Source organism: Lepeophtheirus salmonis, chromosome 6 (genome assembly GCF_016086655.4).
Source record: "Lepeophtheirus salmonis chromosome 6, UVic_Lsal_1.4, whole genome shotgun sequence".
Classification (NCBI taxonomy): Eukaryota; Metazoa; Arthropoda; class Copepoda; order Siphonostomatoida; family Caligidae; genus Lepeophtheirus; species Lepeophtheirus salmonis.
In genome coordinates this window covers 56357862-56372412 of record NC_052136.2, presented here as the reverse complement: position 1 = coordinate 56372412, position 14551 = coordinate 56357862, and the positions used below count along the sequence as shown (strand labels likewise).

At 33.9% G+C, this 14551-nt stretch overlaps 1 protein-coding gene across 1 annotated transcript; it reads right to left on the bottom strand.

The window, feature by feature from the left end:
• Positions 1-394: 394 nt before the first annotated feature.
• LOC121119240 (mothers against decapentaplegic homolog 6) lies at positions 395-14478 on the bottom strand. The gene is made up of 5 exons (XM_040713860.2): positions 13877-14478; positions 12764-12811; positions 12616-12705; positions 1712-1906; positions 395-1654 (listed from the first exon to the last, which is right to left on the bottom strand). The coding sequence occupies exons 1-5, from the start codon at positions 14283-14285 to the stop codon at positions 1296-1298; spliced, it is 1101 nt and encodes a 366-aa protein (XP_040569794.1). The 5' UTR covers positions 14286-14478; the 3' UTR covers positions 395-1295.
• Between the last annotated feature and the right edge of the window lie 73 nt (positions 14479-14551).

Genomic DNA, 14551 nt, shown 5'->3' with positions numbered 1-14551 from the left:
AAAGAGCTAGAAGAGAAATAATTTATGTAGATATTTTATTATTCGCCGGCAGAATATTTTTGGGTTTTTTCTACATATATTAATTATATCTTATGAATATAATAAAATGTTGTTAATAAATGCATTTGAAAAATGTTTATAATTCGATCATTTATGTTTAGCTTTAATAAAATTGTATGTTTGAATATGATTGTAATTAAATTAATCGGATCGCAAATGGCCCTGATCGTTATATCGAAAGAAATTTCTGATTGCATTTTTTTCCCTGATCGCTCACACGCATGTGACATAAGAATCGGGAAAGATTATTTTCCGATGCTGATTCCAGGAAAGCACCAGATTCTCCAATTAATCGTCCCATCACTAACATAAACAAATGAAAATACTGAGTAAATCAATTAATAAGGAACATATATTTGTATATTCTGAAAGTATAATCACATCATAATTAAAAGACAAGGTGGTTAAGCTAAACCCATAGCAAAATTAATAATAGCATAATAATAAATGTCTTTATAGATATATTGTTTAAATACATAATAGGATAATATAGATATATTTCTTCATTACAATTATTATATAAAACAACGCTTGAATTAATAAATATGTATGACTCCCATAAATTGAATAAGAGTAGAAAGAAAGCCAGATAGAGAAGGGGGAGATCCATGAAGCAATTCAATTACCGCCACCATTAACTAAAATTATATTATAATAGGTAAATCTAAATAATATATATATAAAGGAATTTTGTGTTTGCAGCTATCCCATAAAAAAAATAGTTAGTTTGTATCAACTCTGACTGAAACCTTCATATTCTTCTTGCTGAATTATTTCTACTCTGTTTCACAGGGATGAATAAGTATTACAAAACTGTACAGATAGATGTACTTGTAAAAGTATTTGTAGCATACATATATATAAAATATTATTATTATAAGAGATGTAACGTGAGAAGAAGCTGAGGAATTAGCTCAGGACAATTAGGATATCCTTCTCCTCGAAATAATAATTACAATTATTGTTATCAAAAGAGAGAAAAGTATGGATTGTGTTAGGAGGGTAAAATTATAAATATAATATAATATGTGGATATAAAGGCGGCGAATTTGTATGCATAATAATAACAATAACACTTGTTATAATTAATTAATTAATGATAATCATTGAAGATGACCGTAAAAACACATCACGTAAAGAGAACGAATGAATTTAATTGTTTGTTTTTAATTTTACACATGAATAAATTGTTATTTTTGATTGTTGAAGCATCAAAAGGTGGATATTTATCTCTCTTAGGAGATCTTCTCTGGAAGAATAATAGGAGGAGGCGGTGGCGGTGATTGGAGCATGATTTCCAACCAACAAGGACAATTAGTAACATTCTGACGCTTATAATTCGCTCCCCAACCCTTGGCAAAGCTCACGCGTACGGAGCAAACATCCAGTCGTGGAGCAGAATTGTTTCTTCTTTTGAGTAGGGGTTGAGAGACTCCGTAGTCGAAAACGAGGAGAGAATGTCCAGGAAGGAGCTTGTGAATGATGAACTTCCCCGTGAGAGGATGGAAATCCAATGTTGGAGAATTAACGAAAATTGCAGAGGAACTTTTGTTGTGGATCCAAACCCCGTTGGATTCCTGACTTAGGGACAAACCTGGAAATAAAAGATAGTGAGTGAATTACTCTTAAATATTAATATATACAAACATACCTCTTCCAATTTTCTTCCGAGTTTCTCTTGTGGAAGAGGATGGATTCTTGTTCTGAGTGAATATACTTGATAGGGATAAGCCGGAGCCTTTCAGAAACTCTGAAAAAACGTCCACAGATGAATCAAATACCGGGAATTGTGGTCCAACGCGTAGACATTCCTCCCAATAGGCTAACTTACACCATGGGAAAGAATCTGCAATGGGAAATACAAGATTTTATAAGACAGGGGAGTAAATATTTAATGATTAAGAGAAGGATATTATCATCAAGGATACACAACACACCAATTTGACTCTTTTTCTTTCTCCTCCCATCAAATCGGAGAAGGAAGGACTTGCACCACTTGAATAAGGGAATACAACAGGACTTCTTCATCATAGTAACTACTCAACAAATGAACCACTGCTATGTTCATATGAGCATACGAACTAAGCATGAAGAACTACTACTTACTACTAGTAGGACTACGGAACATTCACTGCGGGCAGGCGCCGGTAAATGTAATTATCCGCAGAAATAAAAATCCTTCATGAGCAAGCTAAGAGACAGAGATATGTATAGACAAAAACTAATTTGAATGATACAATAGCAAAAACAAAAACAATCCCTATCAGTGCTATCATTATCATGGAGCCAAAGCAAAGGACAGACAGAGTCATTTTTCTAATGTATGTATGTATTCAGTATTTCTACAACATTCATAGGACCCCTCAACATAATGATATTAGAAATGAAACATGTTCTTATGTTAATACATAGTGAATAGTTAGGCAAGCACATAGAAGATGAGTCGTAGTTGTTTTTCGGCGTCAGTATGTCGTGGACCTTGGAAATAAAAGCTATACATAATCTTTTATTAATATTTTTATATATATCTAGAAGAGACTGTATTTACATATTATTTGTCGGTAATGCTGTTATTATTAATAGTAGTAGCAATATTATTGTGTATGATAATGTCCCTGATAGGACTGAGGACTTGCTCCAGCCTCCTCCAAAGAATGAACAAAACAAAACAAACATCTACCCTAACAATCCTACCCCTCCCCCAAATCATCATCATTAAAATCTGGAAGAAGAGACATACGTAAACATTTTCAAAACGTAAAAAACAGATACTCAAAATATATACATTTCTGTATTTTATCAATGCTCGCATCTCCATTAAATATATATATATTTATTTATTTAGAGACGACTGGCGCCATTACACGCACCGTGGGTTCCCCCCATCCGTTACTCACTCACTCGTTCAAAGCCAATTGCTTAATACTTAGCAATCCTTGAGGAGGAAATAATCTTTAATTACAATTAACCCTCCTCATTTTCACATATCACGTGATTAGCAGCTTCTTCCTACCCCTCGCTCTCATCATATGTAAGTAAGATAGCGTCTCATCTCTCATAGACGCACGGTACAATGGCGCCATGAGAATATATACAGGTATAAAAAATAAGCAGTATTATTAATTATGAAGCACTACAATAAATGTAGTATTTGCTTCAACTTAGTTCGTTTAAGAATTACAGACTATTACATTGTACGAGAGAGGAGGGGGTGCTGAGGATTAGGAGGATTTTATTTATTATAATATAATATTTATGAGAGTGAATCCTATCGTCTCATAAGAAAAGATGATCTCTCATCCCCACTCTACGTCCAGTGCGTCACAGATAGAAATTAATAATTATTATATAAATTATACAATGGAAGAAGAGAGGGCGGGAAATTTGAAATTTTTTCTCCTTTTGCATGACGATAAAGGGGTGGAAAAGGGTACTATTTAAAAGTAAGACGGGGAAATGAATGTAAATGTATGATCCTGTAAACATGGAAATACATAATAATAGAGATGGATAGACAACACCTGTGCCTTGTCGCCCTTTATTACTATTAAATTCTTCCCTTTATTATTTTTTTTTAACAAAGATTAATAGAAGTACATATACATATATATTATTCTTTTTTTATGTCTCGGCGCCAAAATGTCGGCGCCAGTTAAGTATGTATGCACACACATAAATAACAGTTGAACCCCCAAAAAAGGGAAAATATCATTTTTAAAGTAATGATCAAAGTAGTAGTTGTTCTCTATTCTTCTTTTAATTATTAGAAGTGTATTTTTTATGTAAACCATGGAACATTTCATCAACCAACAACTTTGCCCTTTAAAGTTGTATTTACAAATAAGACGAAAAATATTCAAATTCAAGTCAAAAAACCAAGAGTATAGCATCGGGAACAGTCATAATTTTTAACCCGGACCGTTATTATAATTTTTCGGGGCATTGCTTTTTTATTAGAAAAGACGTAAAAAAATTGACTTAAAATAATTTCTTTTCGATTTGTCACAAAGAAAAAGAAGAACAAAAAAACAATATCAAAAAGGTGCACGGTAATTTTGGCTTAAGGATATTTTGCCTTAATAAATGAGGTTTATACGTCCTTATTGTTTATTTATGGTTGAAATTGATTTTCCCTTTGAAGTTTCTAAATCAAAATATGTAATGTGTATTACTAGAAAACACATTAAATGGTTGTTTTCTCTAGGAATAATGATGGAATTATGATCTCGCCTCATATTATGTTTGTTCGTCAATCTATGAATATTTTCTTGTATGAATAATCAATCCTGTCTAATGATAATTACTAACGGAGAAGTGATTAACACTTCCTCCGTTCGAATCGTTGCCGTCTTTATATAATTTTCTTATTATACTAATTTTATTACCTATTTTGTCTTTGGATCGAGTTCACTACATAGTGAGATTTTTTAGCTGTATGCATTGAAATTTTGGGGCCTGATTCCATCATTTTTCCAAACGAAAACAACACTTTAAGGCGTTTTATTGTAATACACATTATATATTTTGATTAACAAATTCCAAAGGAACATCAATTATAACCAAAAATAACAAAAGTGACCTATGAATCTCATTTATTTATATATTAAGGCAAAATATCCTGAGGCGAAATGGTTTAAGGAAAAATTACCTATTGTAAAAATTAAAAAACCTCCGCACACCCCATAGTGTGGACCCTGATTTCCACACTAAATTTGTTTTATTCGTATGTTTATAACTAGGGTTGTATCGGTAATTATTTAGGACCGAGGACTCAGGACAGCCCAGTCCCATTTGTCGGTCCTTCAAAGAGTAAAATTATATCCCTCGTGACATCAATGAAGGTTTTTTTCTTTTTTTTATTCCCTTGTAATAGAATATATTATATAACTAAGTAAAAATATAATACGTTCGTATTATAATGAAAAAAATAATATTTTTTTGCCGGATTTGTGCAATAATATTAATACACATATCTTATTTGGCTTAATAAACCTATCCCAAGGACTGATCAAACTGGACCAAATAAATAAGGACCGACACAACACTACTTTAAAAATTGAGTAGAGCAGCTGTCTCTCAAACTTTTTATAAATCGTACAACTTAATAAAAATATAACTTAGGATATCAAGTACAAACATTATTATAAACTTTTAAAATTTGACAATTATTGACAGAAAGGAATGCAATTTGGATTAACTTTCTTATATAAACTTTTTTTTAAAGATACTAACAGGGCCGCAGCTACATTATACGTAGAGTGCGTTATGCCTTAAGTTCCAACAGGGCCCCCGAAAACTAAGGTTGTGTGGGGATGCAGGAAGATGGAGAATTGATGATTGTTTTCAGTCTACACATACATAGTACACATATTTCGTAATAAGGGGGCCTCAGATAAAAATGTATTAGTATAGGTATAGTAAAGTTTGGGAAACCCTGGATTAAGAAATATTATAGTTATCATATAACAAGGGCCTGTCACGTATAGTAGGGGACCTGGATCCATCCCCTTCCCTCTTTTATTTACACCTTTTGGTGCCTAAAACCCCTTTTCCAGATCCATAAGAAGCCCTTAGCTATTTGGAACTCATATACAACTGTATCTCCCTGGGGACATACAAAAATCATTGGAAAACGTTACAATTGCACAAAAGAACCTCAGAAAATTGACTTATTCATTAAAGCTAATTTATTTTTTATAATATATATTGTATTCTATATTGAAAGAAAAGCACAATTGCGCAATATATTGCAGTCTCGGTTCGACTTTGTCGGTTCCAGTTCTAGCTAGAGCAATAAAAGCACAATCTTGCACATAAACATCACTAATCTGGCAGTTGTGGATCCCAGTGTAGTCAGTCCTCTGTACGAAGACCCAGGTAAAATTTCGTTACTACAATTTCATATAATAACTCAAACTTTAGCAAATAAAGAAAGTGTTGATTGAAATACCATGTGGCTTTGCTGCCTATAATATTACAACAAGGAAAAAATATTCCAGTTGCAGAATGGCACAAAATTCACTTTAGTATACCAACAATAATTTATTTCCAAAAATTATATTTTTATAACAACAGGTTGCGTAATTTAGCTAGTGATCATAGTTGCCTAACTAATAGTGCAAGGGTTCCGTCAACTGTGTTCAACCTTATCACAAAAATTTGATAACCCATTGAATATAGTTAGACTTTTGATATATTGTCGATTCATCAAAACAAATCATGAATCAGAATATATTAGAAGGTTTAGTAGTACTCTGGGCAAATCATTGTCCCCTTTAGAAATTAACAATAATCATATTAAGTTCAAAATATTTTTCCATTAAGTATATTACTAATCAACTCCCGTACTAACTCTTTGAAGTCCATATAGATAAAATATTTTTTCTTCTCTAGGAACGACCGGGGCGCGAACTTACGCACGATAAATTCTCCCGAGCGCGTCGTCCATTGACGGATGTCGTTACATTAAGGAGCTAATAGGGGATCTCTCCTAGGATCAAGTATTCGGGTTTTTTTTTTAAACCTACGAGAAATTATCAGGAAATCCCGCATATTTATTTAATTAAACAAGGATCATTTAATTATATATAATTAATTAATTAAACATTGATTACATATTACATTGTTTTCAAAGCAGTTTGAGATGTTTGACTTTTCAAATGTCTAATATTTTTATAAAAAGAGATCCCATGTCGAATTTGTAAGTTTGACGACCACTGACAAAAAAACAAGAAAATCTATCATTTGAATTATAGGTTTATTTTAATAGTGGACTAAATATGAATCAAATAAAGTGTTTGGAGGAAGAAAAATGCGGAGTATAACCTTAAGAACAACATTATCCACACCGGGATGGGAACATTATGTTTTGGGGGGTGTTTCTCTACTAATGGGAAAGAACGACTTAACCACATCGAAGGGATGATGGATAAGACCATAAGACCACCTAGGGCACAACTTCCCTCTCTTAGGGCAGATCACTAAAAATGGGTCGTGTTACGGGTCTTCCAGCACGACAATGACCCAAATATACGGCCAAAGAAACAAAGTAGTGGCTCAAGAAGAAGCTCATTAAGGTGATTGAGTGGCTTAGTCAGTCTTTGAACCTCAATTTCATAAAAAATCTTTATCAATGGGCTAACTTCCAAATTCGGTAAGGGATCAAATAGTTATTTCCTCCACTGTATATTCTAATGATGTACGAGTTAATTATTAACCTCGGGTCGGGTTACGGAATTGCAAAAAGGTGGCCAGTGAGCTCTAAAAACAACCTGCGCGTTATTATTGAAAATGATAACATTACGTAGACTTATTTAAAATATATTTTATTAAATTAAAAAATAAACTGAAATACCACAGTATTTATTATTAACTAAAGGGATACCGCCGCTCAATGACAATTTTCGTGTGAAATGAGAAATTGTAATATATGATGAAACAAATAAGTATGTAATGCCATTTTGAGAGGATCTCAACGTGTCAAAGACAACCCCTTAATAATTCATATATATTAAGCTAAGTAAAAATTTATGAGAGTTTTTCACCATATATCTTTAGTGAGTTATATCTGACGACATGGCATCAAAAAAAGCTTAAAGTATACTTAGAGGTTAAGTGTACAATTAGAAATGTTTCTTCGCAGTTTCTGTTTGGAGAAGCCAGTAGTGTGTTTCAGCTTTCCAAATTGGAAGTAAAATTAGAGAAAATTCGAGATGTTCTTTAGTATCACTACAACCAAAGTGAAAAGACGGAGCAGGTGGGTGGGGGGGGGAATTGAACAAACCATTTAAAAACCATCTAAATCAAATAATCCTAACTAATTGAGCTGTTTATGTACCTAATATAGTATCAAATGCAACAGCAAGGCGGGGGTTCCAACGATTAAGTTCTGGTATTATGGACGTCGAAAATGTCGATAAAATAATGGAAATCGCTGAGTTGGACTGGTATGTGAGCACTTATTCTATTGCCCAGGAACTGAAAATTAGTCAGAAAGCATCTAAATCGGATAATCCTAATTATCTTAATTTTATTGTCAAAATAAGGCAAAAAAATGCTCAGAACATTTTACTTCACTTATTATAAGCAAGTAAATCCAACGTTAACCCACAGATGGATGCAGAGGAAAATCAATAGTAATTAAATAACTCTTTTAAATTTGAGATCCAATTTGACCTAGAAAAAATCATTTAACATTCTTGAAAAACCTAACTAAAATCCCAGCTTTTGAGTGCTTGACAAAATAGAAGAAACAGGAGGGAAAAGGCCACAAATTCAATTGGTAGTTAGCCAATTACTATTCCCAACTACGGAATTATTGTTCGGTAATTCTTAGGAATTGTTCTCAGCTTAACAACAACTAATTCGAATACAAACAATCAAAACACTAATAACAGACATAAGAAGCAAAAAAGTCAATAGCAGACAATAAAGTATTAAAAAAAAACCACCACTAATCTAATGTTATTGAAGTAACGTCGTGAAAATGCATGTTGCATACTGAGTGGTCCATTAACATCTGAACACTTTGATTTTTAAACTTTTACAAGATATAATTTATTAATTAATTGTCCTTATGATGGCTTCCAGGCTGCAGCAGAAGGCCTGACAACCGCTGCAGATGTAGTCCTCTGTCATTACCTCACAGTGCTGACTAACAGTGGATTTGAGGACCTCAGTGTTTGATGACGGACACTGTAGGCCTTCCCTTCGACATGCACTCAAAAGTTGTAGTCGAAGAGGTTAGAATGAGGGCTGTAGTGGGGCAAAAGTGTCAAAATGAGTTAAAATGAACTCAAAAGACTGGTTCAAAAGAGTCTTGCAACGGAATTCCTGGTATTAAAAGTGACCTCTCCACCCTCACAAAGCTCTTTCCGCCAACTTTTTTGATAGTTCTCTAGACAGTCTGTCGTGAACCCCTGAGATATCTTACATGTGTCGTCATGAACTTAAGGGGATTGGCCTGAGCTGTTTTCTTTAACTCATCCGGGTCTAGTTTTACCTCTTCGATGGAGCCTTTCTTCCTCTCCTACGTTTTGGACTTACTGACGACGTAAACGGTGGTCCTGGAGAAGCCCAAGTGCTTGGAGGGCGGGAATGCAAACTCGTCGATCAGGTTCAAGTGTACTTTTCTCGACTGTTAAGCTTAAGAAATATGGATATTTTTTTGCTCAAAAATAGAGTATCTGTTAATTCGTAAAAAAAAATCCAGAAGCATCAAGTAGTTTGACTTAAATTGGTTATCATTTTCATAAAAAAGTATATCCTGGGCATAATTGATTAAGTTTTCACGAATATCGCTCATTCCGTATCTTGGTTGAGGCCTCTTGTAATGCGAAATTTTGCATAAAAGTATAAATGACCAATCAATTTAAGGCTTATTAAATTTCCAATAAAATGATATTTAAATCAAGCCTGTAGTCCTTTTTTATCAATAGATATGGATACCTAAAGCCAGGAATTTATCTTAAAGTGGGAATTTTTGATTCACTTTGCCACTTGATACATATTTTTTTAACGGCCATTGCACTAAAGTTAAGGAAGAAACAACTGAACAAACAGTTTTATTCTTAAGTCCTGGCTACTATTTATCATTTGAACATAAATAATGGTATTTTAACGCCCATTGTAGATTCCAAAGGTCTACAAAATTGGCATTTCAAAATTTTTGTCATGAAAAAACTATCCTTTTAAGGGAAAATGGGCCACAAATTCAAATTTCTTGGCTAAACAACACAAAATACAGGATTGAAGCTTTACAAAACCATAATCTACAATGTTTATTTTCTACCCCAAATATTTTTTTCACACTTTAGGCAGTGAACCGGGGTCAAATCTTCAACCATGTCGATTTTTAACTATAACTGGGTCATGTTTTTTTTTGTTATTTTTTTCAAATTAGACTGCACTCGCTATAACAATATGATAAATAATTTGACCATTCGTATTCGTAGTGTTTTGAATAAGATTTGCTATGGCTGTGAAGTCACGTAATCACACAAAAAAAGGATAAAAAGGAAAACTGCTATTTTCTAGATGAGAATAAGTAAGTAAATAGAATAGATCAAATGTAATGTAATGTAAGCCTCAGCCGTTAATTGTTCAATAACAAGAAAATGAATGATCTTGTAATTAATAAGGCGAGACATACATACAATTTGTAAGTTGCACAATCTACTTATACAAGAAGTAACTTGTACACAGCATACACAGGGTGGTTGACCTTATCTAGGGGTGCCCATTTTATTATTTTCAATCTGGAATGACAATGGTGCAAAATCAAGGAGGAGGCCTCATCTCCGAGAAAAAGATTTGCTCTTTCCTCATAAAAAAAAATTCACACTTGATGCCACTGTTAATATCATAACAACCCGCAACATCACAACCGAACATTCATACCATGTCTCATCTTCAGTGAGACATGTCTTCAGAACAAAAAAATCCAGTGACCTCCACAGTCGAGGTCATTTTTGTGGAGAGGAAGGAGCGTCTTAATGTAGATGCTCGCATCGAACTTCTGGATAAGAAAATGCAAAATTGGCCCGGATAAAATTTCGGATACATCCCTATTTTCACTCAAGACGGAGCTCCGTGTCATCGCACCACTAAGACCCATGCTCTCTTGAAAGACAACTTTCCGGACTTCTGGGACCTCAACATGTGGCTGCCCTCCCCTTTAGACACGAACCCCTTGGATCTAGACGTGTCTGGAGGAGAGGGTGTGTGCAACTCCTCACAGGAGTGTCCAGTCCAGAAAGAGTGGACCAAGCTCAAGTCCGTCTACATAGTCATGGCTTGAGGACTCGCATTTTGAATAAAAGTTGGGCCGAGCACTATTTTCAAAAGATTTTCTTAAATCAAGGTACTCACAAAACCTCTCATAAATATGTGTAAAACATATCTATTTATGTTGTTTTTTTTGCTCCTCACTACAAACAAACATCATAAATGCACATATACATATATTTTGCAATAAAAAGAGCAACAACGATTTCAAAGGCGGTAGAAATGAAACATAAGAAGGTCTGTCTCATTTTAAACATAAGTTTAATAATAGTAGTTGTTGATAATAATGTAATGGTGATGATCAAAGCTCAAAAGTCATTATTATTCCTTCAAAAAAACATATCCTCCTTCTCCTCACATCTCTTTATTCCCTCACTCACTATGTACTTCCTAATTTCTCGAGCATGTTGATAGAAAATATATGCATCATACTTATTGCAATGCTGCTTTTTATTTATTTAAACAACATCGACTTTACATATACAAGAATTAGTAACTGGATGGCAACAGCAGCTACAAACGAAGTAACATAATAATATGATTAGTGTGGCTGACTGAGGAAGGAAGCAGTTGAAAAATACTTAAAATATATCATTATTATGAGCGTCCGTATGCAAAGAAAAAATGTTAATTAAAAAACAAAAGTAAATTATTTTTAAGGATTTATTTTCTTTAAAAAAAAAAGGCAATTCGATCAAATTAGGCAGTAGAGCAAACATTCTCAGGACGTCCCAGGTTATGTATAATGATGAAAATCATGTGTATAATGGGCATGCTTTAAAAATAAGCCGAAAATCAACATGGTAACTCTGTAAAAAGAGGGAATTGTGTAAGAAGTATGAATATTTGAAGAAGGAAATAAACAAGTACTTTGGCAAGAATTACTCCGATTTCGATCCCTAATTCTACTCAGTCTGAGTACAACAAGGACTTGCAATTATAACTGCACAACAAATCCTCAGGGTTACACTCCGTCTTTTATGAGCACACAAGAATGTTCAATCAGGTTTTGAATATAGTTGAATATATTTAGGAAAGGAAGTTCACTGCTCAGTAGTTAAATAATAATGACAACTGCTAATGAAAAGAAAATTCACTCTTCAGATTTCCAATTTCAAAATAACGGCCCAAGGGGGAAAAAACTCAAAGGATTTACATCATGTATATAGATGTGAATATTGGCTAAATAAAGGCCAGCGAATCAAACTAGCCAAAGAGAAATTATAAAAAATATGGTTACTTAGAGAGACGATGTGAAAATTAACTAAATCCTCGAGAGTGTAAATCAAAAGAAAAGTATAAGTTGGTAACTTAGACATTTAAATAAACCATAGTGATCCTTGCTGACAGCTCTAGAGATGACATATCTATGGAGCACTATAAGTTGCAATCAAGAATGAGATTAATAATCGAAGGAAAATGTAATGATCGAAATTTCATTAAAGATGGCGGGCATAAAACTAACCATTAAAGAAGTCATCTATGACTTCTCTCATGGCAATTACAAATAACATAAGTGTTCTTCTTCACAATAGCGTAATCTCATTCGTTAATATATATTATAATAAATAAATAATCGATTGAAATTAAATGAGAGTATCAATTTACAAAGTTACTTAATATACCTGGTTTAGTACTTAAATTAGTCGTGAAGTGATCAATTTAATTTGCAACATGTACCATGTGTTTGTATATAAAAGTACACAAAATATGCACGTATAATAGAAATCCCCTCATAACAAATGAATTGAAGTCAAGTCAGTGCCTTACCTTCTCCATCCAGTCCAAACTGCAATGCAGATCCGGCGGTCGCAAGCGAGAAGCTAACATCTGACAATGTATTTGATTCTTTAAGGATTTCTGGAAAATAAAGGGCTTGTGTGTTGATAAATTTTTCATTTGGATTTTATGGACTTACTTTTAACTGTATCCGTGTCAGAGTCGGCATTCGGAAGTTCGGGGATATCTGAAAATAAAAAAAAGGAAAAGTGTAAGAAGTATGAATATATTGGAGCCATACAGAGAGAAAGGCCGTGGCATTCCTTTAAATTAAAAGAGAAATGGGGAATAAATCTATCCTCAAAAGTTTCAAATATTGAAGGAACCACAAATTTGAACAATATACATATACTTAAATCCCACTTCCTTAATGTATTTTAATGTAGCTATGTATACTAACGGAGATAGACGACAATCATGACTTATTCAACAAGAAGTTGATCCACTTTAATGAGTCGAAATAAAAAATAAAAAACCCCTTCTGCTAAAATGTAGCAAATGAAATGTCCACGAGGGTCATTCAAGAGTCCATTTTACTTTTTATTTATAGAATATATGTTTAAGTACACATTACTGACTTGTGTCTAAAAATACTACTTATTTGATTTATGTACAAAGGTACATGCGCATGTTATTTAATTAAGACAAGAAATGAAAAATGAGTAATAAAAATACATTTATCAATAAGAGATGTTAAGAAACTTGTGGCATCTAATAAAATGATGGAATTGCCGTCAGTTCAGCATAGTTTGACATCATTATCGTAAAGGAAAACATGCTTATTCCTACTACAATCTTTTATATATAGTAAAGCAAAGTTGTTTGTTCATTAGATATCAATAATAAGAAGAATAAGCTATTCTTATTAAATCACTTCAAAGCATGACTTTTAAACAATCTCATGTCAGGGGAGAGAGAAAAAAAAATTAAATTTTTTCTTTCATATTAAGACACATTTTCTTCCTTCTTTATCAAACATACATATATATGTATAAATATAAAATCAAGTTCATTTAAAGAGACAGAGATATGTACTCATTTTTGCAAGATATGAAAATTCGTATGGATAAGGTGGGCCTGTAAGGCGCCAAGACAAAAATTATCATAAGACATAAATAAGAAGATGTATGTAAGTCTAAAAACAAGTAGGAGAAGACGAGGAGAGAGAAGCCAGAGACTAAGACTAGAATGATACTACTCAAATGAATGATACACTGAGCTAGAGATGATAAATTATAAACCCGATCCCTACCAGGTAGAAAGATGAAATTCCAATGACGGGGATTGAGACAAAAGACCAGGTCCTCTTGTTGCTGTGGATCTCTTGAAGGGCAATCCCTCAGTCCTCTACTTTTGTTTAAAGAGCAGATGGGCTTGAGTGGTGCAAAGGGACGTGATGAGAACTTGAGAGTCTGGAGAAGGAGAAAGGTATCTGGATCCGGGGACAGCTTCAGACAGGTGTCACGGGGGATTCCTTTCCTAGGATCAAGGATAGATTTGAGAGATACAAGAGTGGGTCGATCAAAGGAGCAGAGTGCAAAGTAGGCGGCGTCAGCCTCTTCTTGGTAAGTCTCACTCTTCCCCTCTTCCACTTGCAGTTGGAGGGATCGTTTGGCCCAGATCTCACGAATCAAACCCTTTTTTCGACCGCAAATCCACATGTAGGAGCCACCATCCCAGCACTTCTCTCGCCTCTGGCCATCCAATCAGAACCAACCCCACTCAGAAATAGGAATCAAGACAGAAATACTGAATAGACGTAGACTGGGCGGGCAGTTGCACACGAATTCACTCCACTTCCACCAAGAATCACTAATCAGTAGTCACTCCTAACAGTCACACTCAATGCAAGAACACAAGCACACAACTAAATCAAATAGCAAAAGAACGCGCTCCCTCCTTAAGCTTCTCTCACCTCTCCAGTTCC